The 21,166-nt window shown below is 42.0% G+C and overlaps 1 protein-coding gene across 1 annotated transcript in view; it reads left to right on the top strand.

Moving 5' to 3' along the window:
- Positions 1-3,379: 3,379 nt before the first annotated feature.
- camta1a (calmodulin binding transcription activator 1a) overlaps positions 3,380-21,166 on the top strand; it is a gene marked incomplete at both ends in the record, with an annotated part of 491,338 nt that continues 473,551 nt past the window's right edge. The window contains 2 exons of the mRNA XM_083769830.1: positions 3,380-3,506; positions 7,603-7,704. Coding sequence (XP_083625956.1) covers positions 3,380-3,506; positions 7,603-7,704 — 229 coding nt within the window. The remainder of the gene's footprint in view (positions 3,507-7,602; positions 7,705-21,166) is intronic.

The raw sequence follows: 21,166 nt of genomic DNA, 5'->3' as shown, positions 1-21,166 counted from the left end.
AGGTATAAAGGTAACCAGCATAATGTGTGTAATATAAATCTATTGGTGACATATTTAGAATTAGCCCTAGAACGGCTCTTGTTGTTACATAATACATACAGTATGTGAAATACTGTACACACTGTATGTAACAACAAGAGCCGTTCTAGGGCTAATTTAGAATGTGAAATATGAGCTTAAATTGGACCTGAGAACTTTATTTGAAGAATGTCAACGTTATTAATCTGTGATGGAAAGAGGAGACGTACTGTATAGCAGATCAGAGGGTGGCTGAATATTAAGTATGTACTTTTTTATGACAATTTTCCTTGGCTGTAGCCTACCGGTGTTTTGGACAGAAAACCAGCACATGTGCAGTGCTTCTTTGTTGGTAACATTACAGTAACTGTTTTTACTGTATGATTGTACAGTTATAAACAATTTATTTAAGCTACTATCACCAGTAAGACGCTTGAGGGCGAGGTTGCGTGCCACGCATCCGCCTGGGGAACAGCAGACTGCTGGGCGAGCACTGGCGCTTTAGCATGGGAGGTCAGATCAACATATGGAATGAATTCTGTACTGGCCATATATGGATCGTGTCTTGAGTGTACAGGGTCCCGAGGTGCAGCTCCATATATGGAGATCTAAGGGTTTGAGGTGAGATGTATAGAGTTGCTGGCCAATATTGATGACATCAGGGATCTCCATGCATATATATGGGCTTAATATTTATGACATCACATGATGTCATGAGGCATGACCATATATGGGGGCGTGGCCAACCAAACAACTGACGGGAAATGCACAATCATAGTAAGTGCGACCTGCTGTTGCAAAAACGTTATTCTAAAGGGACTCGTGCAGGTTTCACAACATAACATTTGTTCATGTTTGGGCGTGATTCAGTTACAAATGTTGCCAACAGCATTGTATTTGAAGAAAGAATTTAGACTCTCGTAGATGTACAGTATTACATCTACGAGAGCACATTTTAGGCTAGGAATTACACGTCTTAAAGGTTTATGCACTCAGATCTTGTGGTTTCTTGTTTTATTATTTATTACATTAAATTTGATCAAAATGATGGATTGAAGATGTTTACCAGTAAATGATATCAGAACCTGTTGAACCCAAGCTTATAATGTCTACCTGCTTATATAGGGCATACAGTTTAGAACTACTGTAGGCAATAACAAGTGCATTAATGCTTCATTGTGCTTGTTTTATGTATTTTAGGCTGATCCTGTTTTTTATTTTCAAGTGTAGACAATAATTTATTTTGATGGTGAACAGAGCCTACCACTGCATCACCAGAGTCTGATCCTATTTTTACACTGGCTGTGATCAACAGAGCAGCCACTGCTTTTTCTCCTTGGTAGTTTGTATATGTGCCTATATCTGGTGCCTCCTTACTGTATGTTTTTTCTTAATTATTTGAGCTGTGAGCCTTGCTTTTCACCCTGCCCCCTCCCTATTCTAGTGTCTGCAACAAAGTTCAGTGTTCTCCATACAGAGTGCAGTGCTTTAATCTAGCGTACAGTGATCTTCACACGGTGTGCTTATAGACTAACCTTGTGTGCAGTGTTTCATCCCACACGGCCAGATAGTTGGCTCTTTTTTAATGTTTTCTTTTGTGGCTTTCGCCTTTTTATTTTATATTTTTTATAGAGGGACAGACAGTAGGCTGACAGGAAATGGGGGAGAGAGATGGCGGAGTGACATGCAGTAAAGGCCGTCGGGATCGGGAGTCGAACCCGCGGCACACTGCCAGACTCGGACTACCGGCCAATGTGCCTGGACTGCTGAGCCACGACCCAGGCCTAGATAGTCGGCTCTTAATCCTTACCACCTTACTCAAGTTTTATAGTCCTTGTTGTATCAGTAGGCAAGTTAATTCAAACTACTGCTAGTACTGGCCACATAGGTATATCATTTCACTTATACTGACCGCTCTTCATTCCATTTATTTCTCTCCATCTTTTGTTTTACTTTAAGATTGTATTATGTCATCGCTGCTTAGCCATAGTTAGTGCGCCTCTTTTCCCGTCCTCGTTAAATTTAGACATCTGTCTAAAGTCTCTGAGCACTGGGAATAGTAGCAACTGACACCTCCTTGCTGTGGCTTGGGTGACTGACAAACTGACAAAGTATTCTCATTTGATATTCATGCTTTTATAATGTGCCACCTAATGAGATCTGTTGAAAACAGCCACTGAAAAGGGTGAAGTAGGTAAAACAAAGTTAACCACTTAATTCCTATATACTTCTATGACGAATAACAAATAGATCTGCACTTAAACTAGAAGAACTAATGTGTCATATTGCAACATGTGAGCTAGTACATCTGCTATTTTGTTTTTCATGCGATACGAGGTATTTCAGTGTTTTTGTGTCCAAATAGTAGTGATATAACTAGGATTTGTGACATGGAACATCAGACCTTTATTGATCCCACAGGGGAAATGCAGTCACCAAAGGCAGTGCACAGCAGTGCAGCAGTAGAAACACAAAAAGGAGATACAGCTATGGCCATTAACAAGATATTATATAGTAATAATACAGATGCAAAAAGCTAGAGAGGGAGAAAAATAAAACATTATATCGATGCAATATACACAATAGAGCATAAACAAAAAGTATCACGGGTGTTAAGGCCATATATATATATATATATATATATATGTGTGTGTGTGTGTGTGTGTGTGTGTGTGTGTGTGTGTGTGTGTGTGTGTGTGTGTGTGTGTGTGTGTGTGTGTGTGTGTGTGTGTGTGTGTGTGTGTGTGTGTGTGTGTGTGTGGTTTTTTTTGCAAGCAACTCCGTATACTACGAGTATGAATGAGGCTACATTCCAATCCCTGTCAGAACCAATCTATTGCGGTGACATCACATAGTAGCACACAGGAGCTGTCCGTTCAGCACCACTGTTCAAAAACAACCCATTCAAGCAGTCCGCATCAGAGAATAACTCCTGGCATTACATGTAAACGCTATGTTCACAATAATTTGAAATGAACATATACACTAGTAGCCATTGATTTACTATACTAAACACAAATATAAATATTATATAAATGCTATGTCATAGCCTATTCATCCAAGATGTAACGTTTTGATCGTTTTCACATTGCCTGCCAAGTTTAAGCTATGTGCCTAGTAAATACATAGTACTTTTTCCCCTTTCTTATTCATATAAATATTTGATCATATTCTACCAAGGCGTCCTGGTCGCACACTTTCCAGACAATAGCCTCAGTTGTTTTATTTAGAGTTGCAACAATAAGGGAGTAGTGCTTCTTCATCACGCTGTCATCATACTGTATAAGTAATTCCAGAGCATCACTGTCACTCATCTTCCTCACAGCCAATGGTAAGTTTGTATTGGTCGGTACTCGGCTGATGCTGCTCCTCTCCTCCGGTCCCTCCTCGTGCTGTCCTCGCCGTGCACGCGCGTGGTACCCACGGTCGTGAGGAGGAGGAGGATGTTGCGCGTGAAGGGGAAATGGCTGCCGAAAACAAGTCGGAAGGTAAGAGATATATAACGGGATGAATTTACCAGGATGACTGCTGGTATGATGCAGAACAGCTCGAAGTCGTGCAAAAACGACATGCGTGTAAAGACAAGTGACGGTTTTTTGCAGAACGCGGCTCCGGTTATTTTCTTTATTCTAGGCAGCTTGAACGTGGAGACATCATTACCTAGCCAGCTAATATTAGCCTGCATTCTAGCAGCTACTATTCCCATCGTATAGACTACATTTAAAGCACGCACGGGTCAGTATGGTTAAAGTGCTAAATCCTAACCTATGCATTTACTCAACGTGACTTTATAGGATTCCAGGTCATTTAAGTACAAATGACAGCATGTCATTGCCATCGACCAACTTCTCTTATTACCCAGCTTTCAGAAGAGAGGGGTTGCATTTTTAGTTAAGCTGTTAAGTGCATTTGATGCAGTGGATTATAGTTTATTTCGAATGCCTTTTTACGAAACATCTGAGCAAGTCTGCTTGCATCGCCTGTATATATTTCTTGCGAGGTGTTTTTATTTTATTTTTTATTTACGCGTCCATCCTTGAGGAAGGTCCTTCAACCCGCTTCAAAGCGTGCATGAGCATTTTCTGGGCGATAATAACAGTTTGTGGTCCGTATTTGCGTGTCAGAAGTGATGTATTTTATCCACGGGTGTGATTTTTATCTGCCACCAATTAATACTTGACCTATATTCACTTTGAGAGACAAACGCGTTGTCCGTTCGCCCGTCGCACTTGAGACGGAATGCCGCCACACAGCCACGCAGCTGTGATGAAGAATACCACAACTTAATGTATGGGCTAATGGGCTGCTCCACGACGGTGGCGCTTACCGAAAAGCGCTAATCTGCTTCGACGCGATGCGTTGTTATAGGACGTTCGGTGATTTTTGTTTGTTTTTTTTCTTTTCTTTTTCGGCAAGCGACACCTTGTATAGGCTACTGCGGAGAACGTCCAGGGGTGCGCTCGTCCATCAGATCACTTTATGTATAGCCTACCTGACAAACAATGTCAATATTGTATTTAACCCTTATTTATATAAATAAATAAATGGATGTGCAGTAGTAAGACTATATGTCTTGTCTCACCGTTTAATGCAATATTTGACTATCTGGGTAAAATGTTATCTGAAATCCAATATGATGAACTTTGGCCTAATGAGATATCAAGCCAAATAATAAGACATAGGCTGCAGTTAAAGGGACGCTGCATGTCCAGCTGTCAGCCTTCTGTCATTGGCAACATTTTGAGCTAGACACGATGAGTAGACCTAAAATGTAGTAGCCTATATATATGCTTCACATTTTGCCTTGGAAACATAAAGGATAAACTTATAAAATATACAACCACTTCCTTTCTAGATGTTTTGACCGCGTCAACTTGACATGTGTATTTGTTTAGATTTTGCTGATGTAGTTTTTTGTGTTGCTTTTATGATTAGTTTTGAAAATAATGTTGTATAATGTGAACTGCATGGTAGAGCAGCAGTAGCTACTAACTTTTGAACTATCATTTCAGGGAGTGTTGCATGATGGTTACTAGTCAACACAATATGTTTCTCCTTTTCTTTTATGCCTGCGTTGTCAATTTATTTAAATTTATGGACTTTTATAGGCCCACAGGGTGGAGACAAAGAGCAAGCCAAGACTTTTAGATTGTCCATTATTTAGATAAACTTTCACTGTTTCCAGATGGCAAATAGAGCTATAGCTTCTTAAATGCAAAGAGGATTCCTTCAGGGGGAAGTAAAAGATAGCTGCTATTCATGTACAATTTAAGTAGTTGTGACAAGTTTGTGGATTATATAGGCCCTTGTCAGAGGGATATATTTCAGAGTTTGATAATTAGTTTGGAAATAAGACTAAAGTTAATGAAGCAATAAAGAATTGGTCCCTATTCATGTGTGAGGCAAATTGGGCAATGATAACAATCCAGTTGTTTGGTTGTCAATGTGCCAGGCAGGCACTAAACAAGTGTCCACCAGGGGGTGCTATTGAGCTGTAGTAGTAGGAGCCAAGCACACTCAGTCTGTTTGTAGTATCTGTCTGTCCATGAGAAGAAAAAAAATGAAGACATCCAGTTTTATGATAGTAATGACTTCACCATGGTGTACAGGCCACATGTATTCATCCACATAGCCAGACTAAACAAATAGGCCACATTTGTTAATGTCTCTCTGCCTTGCTGTCACTGGGAGCTTTTTTTTTTACTGTAGCCCCTGATTTCAAACTCCCATTGCTGAGCAGGTTAAGTTATTTTTGGTGTTTCTGTTAGGTCGGTCAGTGGTGGAGGGGGGGGGTGCTTTATACCTTCACATGTGTACAATGTCGTCTCTGGCAAACTAGGGCATGACAGCTTTTATATAGAACTGTCAAGTCAGGTCCTTATTTCTGCATTCAATATTCATCGTAGGCTAATCATGAATACACAATTTCTTACAAGTTAAAATCTATTCCAGCTTTTAATGATAGTTTTGTGAATTGCTTAATACTGTAGGTCAGGGAGTCATGGCTAGGCCTGAACCCCACACCGCAAACCCACAGCTACAACCTTTTGTCCTTGAGCCGTGTGTGTTGTGTTGTGTGGACCGATCACTCAGCTGTGTTGGCAGGTTCTTATGAAGGCCCATAACAGCTGTAGGTCACATCTTGTGTTAAGCCCAGGAGGCACGACCCAGTCTCCGTGGTCTAATGTTTACATCCAGGGCAGTTCTCCCCCACCTAACTGATTGTCAGGCCCTGGAGGAAAGGCTTTCCCACACACCGTGGTTCTATACTGCGGGAAGTACAAGGACCCAGAGGCTACTGTAATGGCAGATTTGATATGCCTGAACAGCCCAGCATGTTTTGGATGGGTCTATTACAGCCAAGACTCTTATTATTAAGCCTCTTAAAAGATGTCAGACCCCATCTGAGAAATGTAGTGTATAGTGCTGGATCTCATTGTAAAACCTACTAGTAATTGTGTTGCCATGCCACCTATCAGAAAGGTTACTTTCTAACACTCCTATTTGAGAAATGACCTTCAAACTTCTAACGTTTCAGTATATTTTCATACCTTGTCACTTTTTTGCCAAGTAATCAGTGAAGCAAGGTCGAGCACATTTCCTCAAATATAGTGAATGAATCTTTCACGCAATGTTTGAACATGGGGCTTACTGGACATAATTGTCATATTGTACATAGACTACATTCCTTATATGGTGACATGAAATCAGACAGAAAGGCAATTCCGTTTTATATGACAGCAGAAACAAATACAGCGATTGACTGTTAAAAAAACAATAAATTATGTATTTCCCATTACTGCTTTGACATACGGGGGCTACCATTCCTCTTTCATTTTAATGCGCTCTGAGAAGTTTTTATGATTTTATCATTTCACTCAAAGTTCAGGGTGAAGCGTTAGAAAGCATCAAGAAAGCTGCAGTCAGCCATTAACTTACAAAAGTGCTTGTGCTGCAACAGTATAAATACTTCCCCCGCTATTTTGTAAAGAAGGACAAATTTAAACTCCTCATGATGTCAGATGTCTGATTCTTTCAGTTTTGTGGTGAGGAATCGGGTGCTGGATATAATTGAATTAGTGGGGCGTGGATGGATGGGAGGCTGTGGTCGCTGAGACATATCGCTCCTAATGTCTGTCTCTAACAAACCTTTAACAGCTGCTTCAAAAGGCCTCTGACGATTGATTACATTGATTGATCCAGTTTACTTCTGATGTGATGGGTCGACATGATCGACCCGAATCAAACGGGGACAGAGCTACAATGACTCTGATTGTTGGCCCGTTGGCTTGTCACTAGACCACCATATACAGTTGCAAATGAACTAGAATCATGCTTTATCATAAAATAACTAATGTTTATTATTATTATTATTATTATTTATGTTTTAGCTTAATATTTCTCTGTCTAGCAAATGGTACCCACTATTGTGTCTTTGTGTGTGTAGACATGCTGTTTAGGGTTGTTGTGTTGCTGTGTATGTTTGCATGTGCTGAGGATTGCCTTATAGTTTTGTCGTATAAGGTTGGAGAATGCTTCTTCTTTTGCTCGATTTTTCTCTACTTCTCTCTTTGCCTCCTGAAGGACTGAAGAAAATTCGTAATCCGGATCGAATGTACAGATCAGCAGTGTGTTATGCTGCCCACGGTCCACCTAAGAGTATCAGTGATGACACAGAGATGAACAGTAAGAGCACCGTTATTAATACTGCATCGCTGCTCCAAGAGGCCACTAGCGGGCCCATCTATTATTCATTCATTGATTCATTTATTTACTTCTTGATGACATCAGTCCACATACCCCTCCCCCTGCTATCCTCTCCTATCCACCCCCCCCTTTCCCTTCCAACCCTCCTCTGGGTGCTTCTCTAAGGAGCGATGCTCTGTTGATTGAAGTGTCTACTTTAACGGGATCACGCTGTCAATAGCTGAAGTGTTGTCGTTAACTAAGAGTGATTGTTTCAGGTTGAGGCTAGGGGATCAGGACCTGAGCGGACCCTCGGAGACGATGCTTACACGTCAACCCATCAATTACAGTCCCCCCTGCCCCCTTACTGTTTCTTGGTCTTGCAAAAATTAGTTTTCACAAAAGAAAAGAAGAGGAAAAAGAGCAGAGCTGTGTCTCTGTGCCTGTCAAGACGGAGCACGTTCTGAGATTGACGTTCACCTGCATCATCATATCGAGCTTAAACCACTTAAACCCTATATTCGTTGACTGGCGTCCCCCAGGGATCTATACTCGGCGCCTTCCTTCTACTAGCCAATCTAGTAGATTGGCTATTTCCGACAAATGATCGCCTATTTCCACTGAACGCCTATAATGACGTTCCCAGAATTGGGACGCTAGGGTTCATGTGGTTAAGATAACTGCTGAGCGGGATGCACAGTTTCCAGCTGTGCAGGCCATGAGTCCAAAGTCCAACTCCTCTCTCCTGAATTCTCCTCCGAGAGCCTCCATTAGAGTTAGCCGCTGTCTCCACTCCAATGAAAAGACTGTCCTGTGTAACGGGCCGATTGTGTCTCAGTAGAAAGGAGCCCCTTCATGCTTAATGAATACACCAGTCGTACTCTCTCCTCCGCTACTTGAGGACTGTGTGTTGATCTACACCAGAGTCAGGGTAATTAAGTGTGCTCATGTATTGTGTCATTTCTAAATAGAGAGTTTGAAATCACCCACGAACCCCCTTGTTACGCTCTCTCTCTCTCTCTCTCTCTCTCTCTCTCTCTCTCTCTCTCTCTCTCTCTCTCTCTCTCTCTCTCTCTCTCTCTCTCTCTCTCTCTCTCTCTCTCCCCCCCTTCCATGTCTGTCACTAGAAGTGCTCTGCTGTACCAAAGCTTTTGGCAGCTTTTAAAAAAGCGCGTGGAGGGGATTTAGTGGCGGAAGGCTGCCGGTGCACATAGATATAGACTGTAACGGGAACATTGCTGATAGACGTATGCATTAACCCCTCATGTGTGACAGCTGTGACTGACAATAGTTTCCGCCAGCCTTGCTGTTTTCCCTCGTGTTATTGCGTGGTATTACAGGATCCTACCCCACCAACCATCCCCTGATCCCCTTCCCCCCTCATCACCACCACCACCCCATGTCAGACACCCTGTTTAATACATTCTTGCCTGGAGGTTTCCGTATCACTGGGACATTTCCAAAGCTGCCGCATGCGGCAGGTAAACCATTGATCTAAGCAATCATCTCAGTAATTGTGGGAGTATTTTAGATAAGGCTAGAAAGTGTGTGTGTGTGTGTGTGTGTGTGTGTGTGTGTGTGTGTGTGTGTGTGTGTGTGTGTGTGTGTGTGTGTGTGTGTGTGTGTGTGTGTGTGTGTGTGTGTGTGTGTGTGTGTGTGTGTGTGTGTGTGTGTGTGTGTGTGTGTGTGTGTGTGTGTGTGTGTGTGTGTGTGTGTGTGTGTGTGTGTGTGTGTGTGTGTGTGAGCAAGAGAGAAAAAGGGGTGGAGAAAAAGAGGTAGAGAGAGAGAGACCTCACCTCTGCTCTCCTTGAGATGGGATTTTCATGGCTGGCTGAGCTCGCTGAGGGCTGAGAACACATAAGGAGTCATTTTTAGTTTGTTGCAGTCAGTTAAGCGTGTGTGCATGTTTGTTGAACTTCTAGTAATAGGCCTTTTTATTTTTAGTCTTTACCTATTTTTTTCTCCCTCTCTCGACGTTTCACTTGGTCGCAGTCTTCCTTTATTTCACTAACAGCCACCTCTACCCGCACGCCATGAGGCAGCCAACCCTGGCCAAACGCTTCCTCTGTAAAACAATAGATGCCGCCCGCCCGCCATACCACATATCTAACATGTTGTCTGATGCCGTCTTGTAACGCTCTGTTACAGACTCAAATCGCACCTTTAGGACTGACTATAGCCACACTGCTATTTGAGGTAATCGGGTCAGATTTGTGTAGTCAGACATATCGGCAACCTATCTGCATTTGTGCGTCTGCGGTAACAACGCAATGACCTACAGTAGGCGTGAATAATATGTAACTTATACTTCAGTGTCAGAGAGTCCAGACTGAGACACGTCTTTAGAAATCAGATTCCAAGAATCATATTTCAAATCACCTATACTGTAGGAATGTTTTTGAAATCACATTCACAAAAATCTGTTTCCACCTACTTATTTTTGCCGTTCAGACTTGATAAAAACCAATCTTATTCCAATCTAGACAGGCCAAATATCTGATTTGGGCTGCCAGTCTGACTGGGAACACAAATCCAATCTAAGTCTGTGCCTTTCCCGTCTTCTACCATGCTAGAAGGAAACATGCAGACAAACTTCATACTGAGACGTTGTGCGTAGCGGGTCAAACGTTCATCTTGAATACAGATGCTGGAAGCAACGCAGCATTTGCTTTGTAGTTTGTTGCCGTAACATAGCAACAACGTAGCGAAGTTCACTGAGACGTTATGGCTCGTGGGCGGGCAGATAATTTCCCCTGTATGTACGAGTGTTGTGATTGTGAAACAGGCTATAGGCCAAATGATAAAGATAATTGGTTTCCCGGTTCCCCCACTAAAACTGTAGCTATTGTAAGTCTAGGCATCCGCTCGCCTGTCCCCCATCAAGAGCCATCAGGCTCTAAGGAAACTAGCCTGTGGAGCATTAGCCAATCATTGTTATTACTGCCAGGGAAATGTGACACCGCTTAATTTGCCCTTCGTCGTAGTAAACCGCCGCTCAGGTTTCCCTGGGCAGCCGACTGGGTTCAGGTCTAATCAAACAGCCCCGTTCACTTTTCAGTACAGGGAGAAGGGGGGTGGTCTAAATGCTAGTGGTACTCGGTCTCTTCCTTGTAGAAGACAATATTTTAGAAATGATATGAAGCGGCGTGCAGTACTTAGATTAGACAGTTTTTGGTTTAGACCATAGACTAGTCATTGGTTAGACCAATCATTAGTCCTACAACTACAACCTATCTCAAACCCTCACCCTAACCCTAACCTCCCACGGGACAGCACACCTAAACCTAACGTTAACCCATGTCTAACCAGTATGCACCCCTATGAGGCGAGGTATTATGTTCCAAATCTCCTCAGTGTACTTGGACTGGTGTAGTGGTAGACAAAGTTACAACCCCCAGTACTGTAGTGTAGATACTCCTGGTCAAATATTACTCAACTGCAAGTGAAAGTTGCTCAGCCAAATTATTTTATTTTAGCTAAATAAAACAAATTCAAAAAAGCAAATTTTCAATTTAATTTAATTTTTTAATATCGATGCATTGCTGTGTTCAAATCTATTTAGACATAATGAAAATAGCAGATCTACAGTAGTTCACAGTGTCGACACGTTGGGAGCTTGTACAGTAAATCTGCAACTGCTATTTTCACTAGAATTGAAATAGGGGCTTAATGTGCTTTTTCCCCCTCCTAGAAATATATTGGGGTCAAAAGTACAATATGTTTCTTTTGAAATATACAAATAGTCAAGTACAGATGAATATACAGTAAGTGCACTGCAGTACTCGAGTAGATCACTGTCCACTGCTGGACTGGTCTTGCATTGTGATGTTTCTATTTGGTTCGTTGGCAAGGTTTAGCAGTAGGTACATAATTTGATTATCATGTGGACATAGTTCTGTCATCATCCCAACCTGCCATATCTTCGCAAAACTTCCCAATAACTGCTTTTTTTTGTGTACTGACCTCCTGCGAGGCCAACTGTGCTTTTGGAGTGAAAGTGATGTTTAGTAACTGTGTTATTTAATCGCTCTCGTCTCTGCCAGACTTGGCAGTTACCAGCTCCCACGCCATTCAGAACACGGCATCACAGTTTAAGAACTGAAAGAGTGCCATCATTAAACCACTTAAGTGTAATCTTTGTCAATTTCTGACCATCTTTAACCATTTTCACCTATAATATCATGCTCAAAAAATTGACAACCAAGTTTAAAGTGGTTTAACCACACCGTCCCTAGTGTACCTATTCTGGGCAGGTCGGAATAGGCGATCGGGGGGTCCCTATAGTTAATAGGGTTGAGTGGTTATAAGACCTCTATTACATACACATCTCACCTTGTATTATATATCTAACAGATCCCATCACAGACCAGTGATATGTTAACATATGTGTTATTGTTTTATTTATTTGTTGGTATTTTGTCGGTTTGGTAAAGACAACTGCATGCTGCAGAAACTGCACCTCGCCTGGCTGTGTGATTCCTTTGTGTGTGTGTGTGTGTGTGTGTGTGTGTGTGTGTGTGTGTGTGTGTGTGTGTGTGTGTGTGTGTGTGTGTGTGTGTGTGTGTGTGTGTGTGTGTGTGTGTGTGTGTGTGTGTGTGTGTGTGTGTGTGTGTGTGTGTGTGTGTGTGTGTGTGTGTGTGTGTGTGTGTGTGTGTGTGTGTGTGTGTGTGTGTGTGTGTGTGTGTGTGTGTGTGTGTGTCAAACAGGGGAATTGGGGTTTAGTTTATTTATTTATTTTCTATTTTCATAATTATTCCAAATCCCCCCCTGACAAAAAAATATAAGCGCAATGACACAAAATCAGATTTAACGTTGCATTATCTAGGTTCCCCTCACTGAAACGATCTTAATTCATCAGTGTAATTTTCCGTATATGTAAAACGGAACTAAAATGATCAGACTATCCTCGCGTGGCTCTGACAATATGCCACCAGGCATCGGTTCTGCTTCCACGGGCGGCGGCATCAGCAGAGGACGAGAGAGCGTTTCTGGAGGAACTATAGCTAGTTCTGTTAGTTTTTACTTTAAAATCGGAGTGCTTTGTCAGCATAACGGCACGGTTCACTTCAATTACACTACAGGCATCATATTTTGTCAACACTGCTTGTAGCAGTTTGCAAAACAATTACACTTTAATGATCTTGTTGATTTGATAGACTTGTATGCTGCATTAAGCTATATGTGGGACCTCGTACGCACCACGAAATCCCCAGAGAGCATCCTCATGGTGCATTGTATGCCGTCAAGGCTTCACTGCTAATTTAACTCCCAAGACTGGAGAAATGGAACCATATGGACCCATGAGGGACCTTTTGTTTCCATTTGTGCAGTCTTGGGGTTAACAGACACATAGACTCTGTGTGTGTGTGTGTGTGTGTGTGTGTGTGTGTGTGTGTGTGTGTGTGTGTGTGTGTGTGTGTGTGTGTGTGTGTGTGTGTGTGTGTGTGTGTGTGTGTGTGTGTGTGTGTGTGTGTGTGTGTGTTCGCACTCACGCACATGTGTGTGTGTGTAGCCTTGTTTCATTTTTTGTATAGAGTCAGCATTCTTGTCCTTTGCTTGATGTGAGTTGCCTGTAAGTAAAAGTAAAGGTACTGCAGAAAACCCACATTGTGCAGACAGAATTCTACATTCTGTTGTTTTGTTTAGTTTTTTGGTTGGGGGGGGGGGGGGGGGGTTGTTTAGTGTGACTAATCTCACATCAGTTGATGTAAGCATTAATAAATGCCCCCATTATACTAACTAACTAGGATGAGTTTAGAGCTAAACTCTGCCATCCAACCCAAAGAGACAGAGACGTCCAGATAAAGGCTGTGCACATTTCAAATTACTTTTAAGTTTTACTTTGCAATTGAAAACATCCTGTCGTCTGTCGACAGAATCGGGTTAATAATTGAGTTATCATGTATCTTAATATAATTGAAAATGGATAATCGTTGGTACTTATACACTTGGATATTCACAGTCTACTGTCTTTTTTTTTTTTTTTTTTTCCTTTTCTGTAATGCGCTATAACCGAAACATTAACTCGCAATTTCTCCACAATGTGGGCACAGATTAAAAGGAAAAACTGTCACTCCCAGAGCGCTGGGAGACAGAGACGGAAGAGAGAGGGGTTTGCGTTGAGGGCTTGGTTATTGATTAAAGATTTGTTTTTGTCAGCCTTTCCAGTCTCATGACCCTCGCTCTCGTCTCCAGGGTGGGGCCGGAGCAAGCTAGCATGACAGATACCCTTAAAAACGGTTTGCTTTGCAGGCAGGATCAGTGATAATCCACAGATCAGCACAGAGAAATATATATATTTTTTTTATGCCCCGTTTGACTGAGGGTGTTGTGACTCATGAAGAGACAGGCTACAGTACTCCAGTACTCAAATGGATGGTGGTGTTCGCCACACAAGAGTTGTAGACCTGTAGCCTTCTCTCCCCGAGTAGCCTCTTGTATACTGGCTCCTCCATCAAGACCAACATCGTAATTGGCTCCGGTGTGGTCCAGCTCAGCTCAGCACATCCTATCATGTAACAAGCTCTGCTTTCAGCCTGTCTTGCACTTTCGTGTTTTACAACCAAATAGTAGATTTTTTGCTAATGTACCAGCAGTCATTATGTTTACTGTTTAGCCTGCAAAATAAATATCATGCCTTATTGGTTTACATGGGACATCTACAGGCAATATAAGATAAATAAAAAGCATACGCTACGTACCTTTTAAGCTTTCATCTGCTTCTTGTATACCAAGATTAAGAGTCTCTAAAAAGTCTGCTAGCGGCCACTTACATGCTGTGCTTCTCTTTACACAACTGACCGACATTCGGTCACCGACATGCATCTTTTGAGCACACTCTCACTAGCAGTGCCACAAATGAACCCCCCACCCCACTGTAATTAGTACTAGACTTGGATGAGTTAACGTTACATTCGCCACATCTTGTTCAGATTTTTATGTAGGCCCTATCTTCCTTTCCATATACAAATATTTCTTCCCTTTTGTTTTTACCCTGCTGTTTTAAAAATGTATGTGCAAACTAAACTAAACTAAAAACTAAACATTCAGCTAGAAAGGCACACACTGCAGAGTGCATATCTCCGCCAGGATGGGTAAGCAAATATATGCCAACAGTTACAGTGGCACTAGAGGTAAAGGCCATGGTGTCACCAAAATCAGTAGAGTTCAGGGGATCATGAAGGCGTATATTATTCCATGACAATCCAGCCAGTAATTTTCAAGATATCTTGTTCACGTCCAAGGTGTCGGCATTGACATTAGACCCCCCCCCCCCGAATAAAACATATATATTTTTAAATATTTCAAATGTGTGAGCAGGCAGATGGTACTTGGGAGGGGCGGAGCCAGCAATGGAGTAAGACGCGTGTTGAAGAGCTCCTGCCAGACCCCTTTTTTTTTTTTTTTTTTAAGATATTTTTTGCGGCTTACGCCTTTATTGATTTTTTAAGGGATAGAAAGTAGGCTGACAGGAAACGGGAGAGAGATGGGGGGATGACATGCGGTAAAGGCCGTGTCGGGTCCGGGAGTCGAACCCGCGGCACACCGCGACTGGATCACCAGTCCGGTGCCCAGACCGTTACGCTACGGCCTGGGCCAGACCCCTTTTAAAAGTATTATTTTACGGTATATTATTTTCACTCCCGGTGTTGAAACAGTTTTAACTAGTTTTAAAACTACTCGAGAGCAAGTCTGAGTGCTTCCAGTGCCTACTACAACTCAGGGGGCATGGTCCGACGGAATCTCCGCAAATACCGATACACAGGCCCCGAGGACTCCTCGGAGCAGAGTGCTACTGAGACCGGAGAACACCCACCCAGCCCGGGGGAGGAGCCGAATATGGACTCCGCTATGTTGAAAGCCGACATTCTTGCTGAGCTGAGAGCGGACATTTCCTCTATACTTAAATCTGAGCTAAAGAGTGTGTTTTCTGAAGAATTCAAGTCGCTAAGGGATGAGTTACAACGCGAGCTACAGGAGCTTAAAAACAACATGGCATTCATCCGCTCTGACGTGGACTCTATGAAGACTGCTGTTAAAGATGTGGAGGACGGCCTGTCAACATGGACGGATATTGTAGTTCCGATGGAAGCTACGGTGGCTAAACTCGCAGCGGAGCAGGAAGAATTAAAAGAGAAATGCAATGACACTGAATCGAGGATGCGTAGGTCAAATATTCGTGTGGTAGGACTGGGTGAGAGACCTGGCTCGTGTAGCCCTACTGCCATTTCCAAACTCCTGAAAGATCTCATAAACGACCAAAAAGAGTTCCTGGTAGACCGCTCACACAGAGGCCTAGCTCCAATGAGAGACGGGAAGCCGCGGGTCATTGTCGCAAAACTCCACTACGACCAGGACTGTGTTGAGGTCCTACGCAAGGCGCGACAACATGGGCCGTATGACTATAAAGGGCAAAGAATCAGCATCTCCCCGGACCGAACAGCGAGGGACGCCAAGACCTTCGCCTCCTACAAAGATGTCCGACTTCGTCTTCGAAACCAAGACAATGTACGGTACGGGTTCGTTCATCCGAGCCGTTTCCTCATCACACTCAACGGAGCCGCCACCAGGGAATTCAAAGACCCAGTGAAGGCAATGGAATATGTCAGTAACAACATCCCCACAACAACAGAGGCTGCTGCTGCTGCTGGATCTCATGACTCGACTTGATGTGGCTCACTCCATTCTTTTTGCCCTCATAACATTTGCGGTAGGCCTACTGACTAGCTATATTTTCTATTTCAGGTAAAGGACACTTTAATGACACTTTATGCCTATTTTATTTTTTAAACTCTTTGATTTTTTTATAACAGATTAGATTGTATTGACCTCGTTTATTTATTTATTATTATTATGTTTTTTTTCTTTACTGATGAGACGTGCCTATAATATTTTCACTCTAGGAAAGGACAGCATTGACTGACAGTTTTCTATTTTTTATTTTTTTTGTATATTTTTTCTTGATCATTCAACCTCCTGCCATCATTCTATTTTGCACTATTTCTATACAAGATACACGATATTATTTTGTTTTACTATTTTATTTATTTAATGAGTGTGTATGTATGTACAAGTGTATGTGTGTACTATGTATGCTATTTCTTTGGGATGGGAGGTTAGTTAGTATATTTAATGCAGTAGGCTATGTGACTGGGCTACTAATATTTGTGGAGGGCAGAGGAGTGGCGCTGTGCTGACGTTCATGTTGAATGTATACATTCTTAGGAATGGTTCTTTGGATAGGCATCACTGTTTCAGTGATGATTTTGTTTTGTTTTATTTCATTATTTTTATCTAGTGGTATAGGGCTTGGTTGAATCTAGCATTTTTTTTGTTCTGTCACTGAGTCTATTTATATTGGCCCTCCAATACTTTTAGTTCAGATAGAGGCCCCAAGAGGGCAGCATTTGCCAAGCTTGTTATGTTTGAGGCAATCTACAGGTTGGGTTTGAAGCACAGACAAGAGTAGCATTGATTTACCTCTTGTGTGTGTGTGTGTGTGTGTGTGTGTGTGTGTGTGTGTGACTGAAATATAATACTGTGATACATGTATGCCTTATTGATATCACTGATTGTAACGAGACTTTGATGTTGTTATGACATTATTATTTCATTTGTTATTTGTAATATTAATATTTTTGTTTATTTACAAATCAAAGACATTTCATGCTAGGATTCATATACCAGCCTTCTGGTTCAGTTTGGTTGGGTTTTGGTTGCACTTGGACAGGATTAATCTGCTGCACCGGCAGCATTGATCGTTAACAAGGATCAAATCACCTATTCTAATTCATTATTTTTATACAAGCCGTTTTTATTTTTGTTCTTTCAATTGAAGGGGGGTCGGGTGGGGTTCGCTGGACACTTCATCGATCCCCGTTACCAACGCACCGCCATAGGTTGGCTTTTGTAAGGGTTATAGCAGTCATTTTGCGCGTGTCTCTTTAATGGGGATGCTTCAGCGTAGGGAGGGAGGGGGGTGGGGGGTAGGGAGGGTTATTTGTTTTGTTGTTTGTTTGTCCTCTTGGCTTGGTCGCCCTGTCTTGTTATGTTGTATTTTATGTGCTTTGCATCCAGCATGTGTTCTCAGGCATTTTTCATCCCTATGTTTGCTGTATGACCCAACCTAGAGCTGTGCCGCAGTCGGGAGGTATGCTCAAGTTCTGTAGCTGGAACTGCAGAGGTCTATTTATTATTATTATTATTATTTATTATTTATCATTCATCATTCCAATCAAAATCTAGAGGGGTGATTTGATTCATAAATCTATTGGTTTCATTTCTTCCGATGTTGTTTCAGATCCGGGTGGACGATTTGTGTTTGTTACAGGAACATTATACAACACCCCAGTCATCCTGGCTAACGTATATGGTCCAAATTGGGATAATGAGAACTTTTTTCAAACATTGTTTGCTAAATTACCTGATATGTCGACACACTACCTCCTATTGGGGGGGGATTTTAACTCCTGGATTAACCCAGAGTTGGATAGATCATCTTCCAGAACTAGTGTAAGAGGTGAAATAATTTTGTATAGTGCATTTGAGAGTAGTTTGGCTAAACAAATAAGTCAATTGGATAGTATACATTCCACTCAACCCTCACCTGATCTTTATAAAGAACGTATTTCTCTCCAAGCTAAATTTGACATACTCTCCTCTGCTCACGTAGAGGACTTATTACTTAAATCTAGATCTAATTATTATGAACATGGGGATAAGGCTAGCAAGCTACTGGCTCATCAGTTACGACAGGCCTCTGCCTCCCATCAGATCCCACAAGTTCGAACTCCTGCTGGTGTAACAACAGATCCTAAGCAGATTAACGAGCAATTTAAACAATTTTATACTTCCCTGTATACATCTGAGCAAACCACTGATCCCTCTGCTTATGATAATTTTTAATTTATTGGACATACCCAAATTGAGTCCAGAGGTAGCTCAGAAGCTGGATGGGCCGGTCAGTATTGATGAGCTTAGAAGAGCTGCTAGTGGAAAATTCCCAGGTTTAGATGGTTATCCAGTTGAATTTTATAAGAAGGTTTTTGAGAAATTAGCACCTATTCTAATTGATATGTATACGGAATCATTTAATTCACACAGTTTACCACCATCCCTCACCCAGGCTTCAATTTCATTATTATTGAAGAAAGACAAGGACCCCTTATCTTGTTCTAGCTATCGTCCTATTAGCTTGCTATCTGTGGATCTAAAGCTTTTGTCCAAGCTCTTAGCTATGCGCCTTAAATCTGTCCTTCCAACCATAATTTCGCCGGATCAGACAGGGTTTGTTCAGAATCGATATTCATTTTTTAATATCAGGCGTCTCTTTAATGTTCTATATAGCCCCGCCCCCTCAGCTAGCCCGGAGGTTGTTATCTCGCTCGACGCAGCCAAAGCGTTTGATCGTGTGGAATGGGGGTACCTCTTTAGTACATTGGAGAAGTTTGGATTTGGGGTCAACTTTGTGTCTTGGGTGAAACTGCTTTATACATCTCCTACTGCATCAGTAAGGACCAATAATACCCGTTCAGCACAATTCCCACTGTATCGCTCGACCAGGCAGGGCTGTAATTTGAGTCCACTTCTGTTCGATATCGCCATCGAACCGTTGGCTATTGCACTTCGATCAAGCCCTTGCATAACGGGTATAGTTAGAAATGGCACTGAGCAGCGAACATCCCTTTATGCAGATGATTTACTTTTGTATATTTCTGACATGCAGATGATTTACTTTTGTATATTTCTGACATATCTACGTCCATTCCGGCGATACTTGATATTTTCTCCTCATTTGGCCGCATCTCTGGTTATAAGCTGAATCTCGATAAAAGTGAGTTACTCCCATTAAACGCAGCCGCACGTAATTACCCGCTGAGCAATTTTCCATTTAAAATAGCTCTGAATGGTTTTAAATACCTTGGTATTCAGATTAGAGACAAGTTTGAAGATTTATTCAAATATAATTGTGGTACTTTACTGACTCGTTTCCAGGAAGATTTTGAACGGTGGTCTCTATTCTCTCCCAAAGTTCTCTTATCTTGTCCAGTGCCTGCCCATTTTTCTCCCCCTCTCTTTTTTTGATAAAATTGATCGCATGATCTCAGAATTTATTTGGAATAAAAAAGTTCCCAGGATCAGTAAAACATTATTACAAAGACCCAAACCTCAGGGTGGGTTAGCCCTACCTAACTTTAGGTTTTATTACTGGGCAGCCAATCTTAGAATTTTGCAACATTGGCTGATGTTGGAGAAATCATCTTTACGTCCAGCATGGATTGAGATGGAATCTTCCTCAGTAAGGCCTGCCTCGTTAACTGCTCTTATATATATTGTCAAATCCACACTTAAAATTTGGAATCAATTCAGGCGCCACTTTGGTCTACAGGCCCAGTCCTTCCTTGCCCCAATAACAGCAAACCCTATATTCCATCCAGCTTTGAGTGATAATTCCTTCTCTTTATGGTCATCACTTGGTATTACAAAGCTCAGTGATCTGTATATTGACAAGGTATTTGCCTCCTTTCAACAGCTGTCTGGGAAATATTCCCTTTCAAATCAACACTTCTTTCGATATCTTCAGATTAGCAGTTTTGTGCGTAGCCTTAACCCTGTATTTCCAAACCTTCAGAGGCCACTGTGGTTGATTCCTTCTTAACTCCATTGTCGAGCACAAAGGGCCTAATATCGGTTATGTACAATTGTATTTTCTCTTTGCAGCCTACTTCAATAGAAAATATTAAGAACAGATGGGAAGAGGATTTAGGAGAATAAATCTCAGATGGTGATTGGGAAGATATTTTACGTCTTGTCCACTCTTCTTCCATTTGTGCGAGGCATGGGCTAATCCAATGCAAAATCATCCATCGTGTGCATTTCACTAAAGTTAGGTTATCCAAAATATATGGTGATATTGATCCCGTGTGATAGGTGTCGTTCGGCCCCTCTTTACGTAGGTGTTGGACTAAGATCTTTGACACTATGTCGAGTAGTGTTGGGGTACCATTTGAACCAAATGTAATGACAGCTATTTTCGGAATCTCTTCCCCTGATCTGTTCCTGTCAAAATACGAAGCTCACTTGGTGACCTTTACCACTCTCTTAGCTAGGCGTCTAATTCTGATGAAATGGAAGTCCTCTGCTCCCCCAACCCATCTCCACTGGATTAGAGACGTACTCCACTTTATTAAATTAGAAAAAATTAGATGTAGGCCTACCCTGAGAGGCTCGGTATCCACATGGGGCCCCTTCCTCGCACTAGTAAATGACTTGCAGTTTCAAGATATTCCAGATTGAATGAGTTTAATCCTGGATTTGAGCATGCTAGATTCCCGACGTAGCTGGGTTGTTCAGTATATTTATTATTAGGAGCCATGTGTGGATGCACTGCCACGTCCATTGTGTTTTGAAAGGGTGACCAATGACCATGCCATGTTGTCTTGTCTTGTCTTGTCGTATGTTT

The sequence above is a fragment of the Protomyctophum parallelum genome (genome assembly GCF_964188405.1).
Source record: "Protomyctophum parallelum genome assembly, chromosome: 7".
NCBI lineage: Eukaryota > Metazoa > Chordata > Actinopteri > Myctophiformes > Myctophidae > Protomyctophum > Protomyctophum parallelum.
Note: the sequence above shows the minus strand (reverse complement) of the source record. Positions and strands in the feature narration are given on the sequence as shown.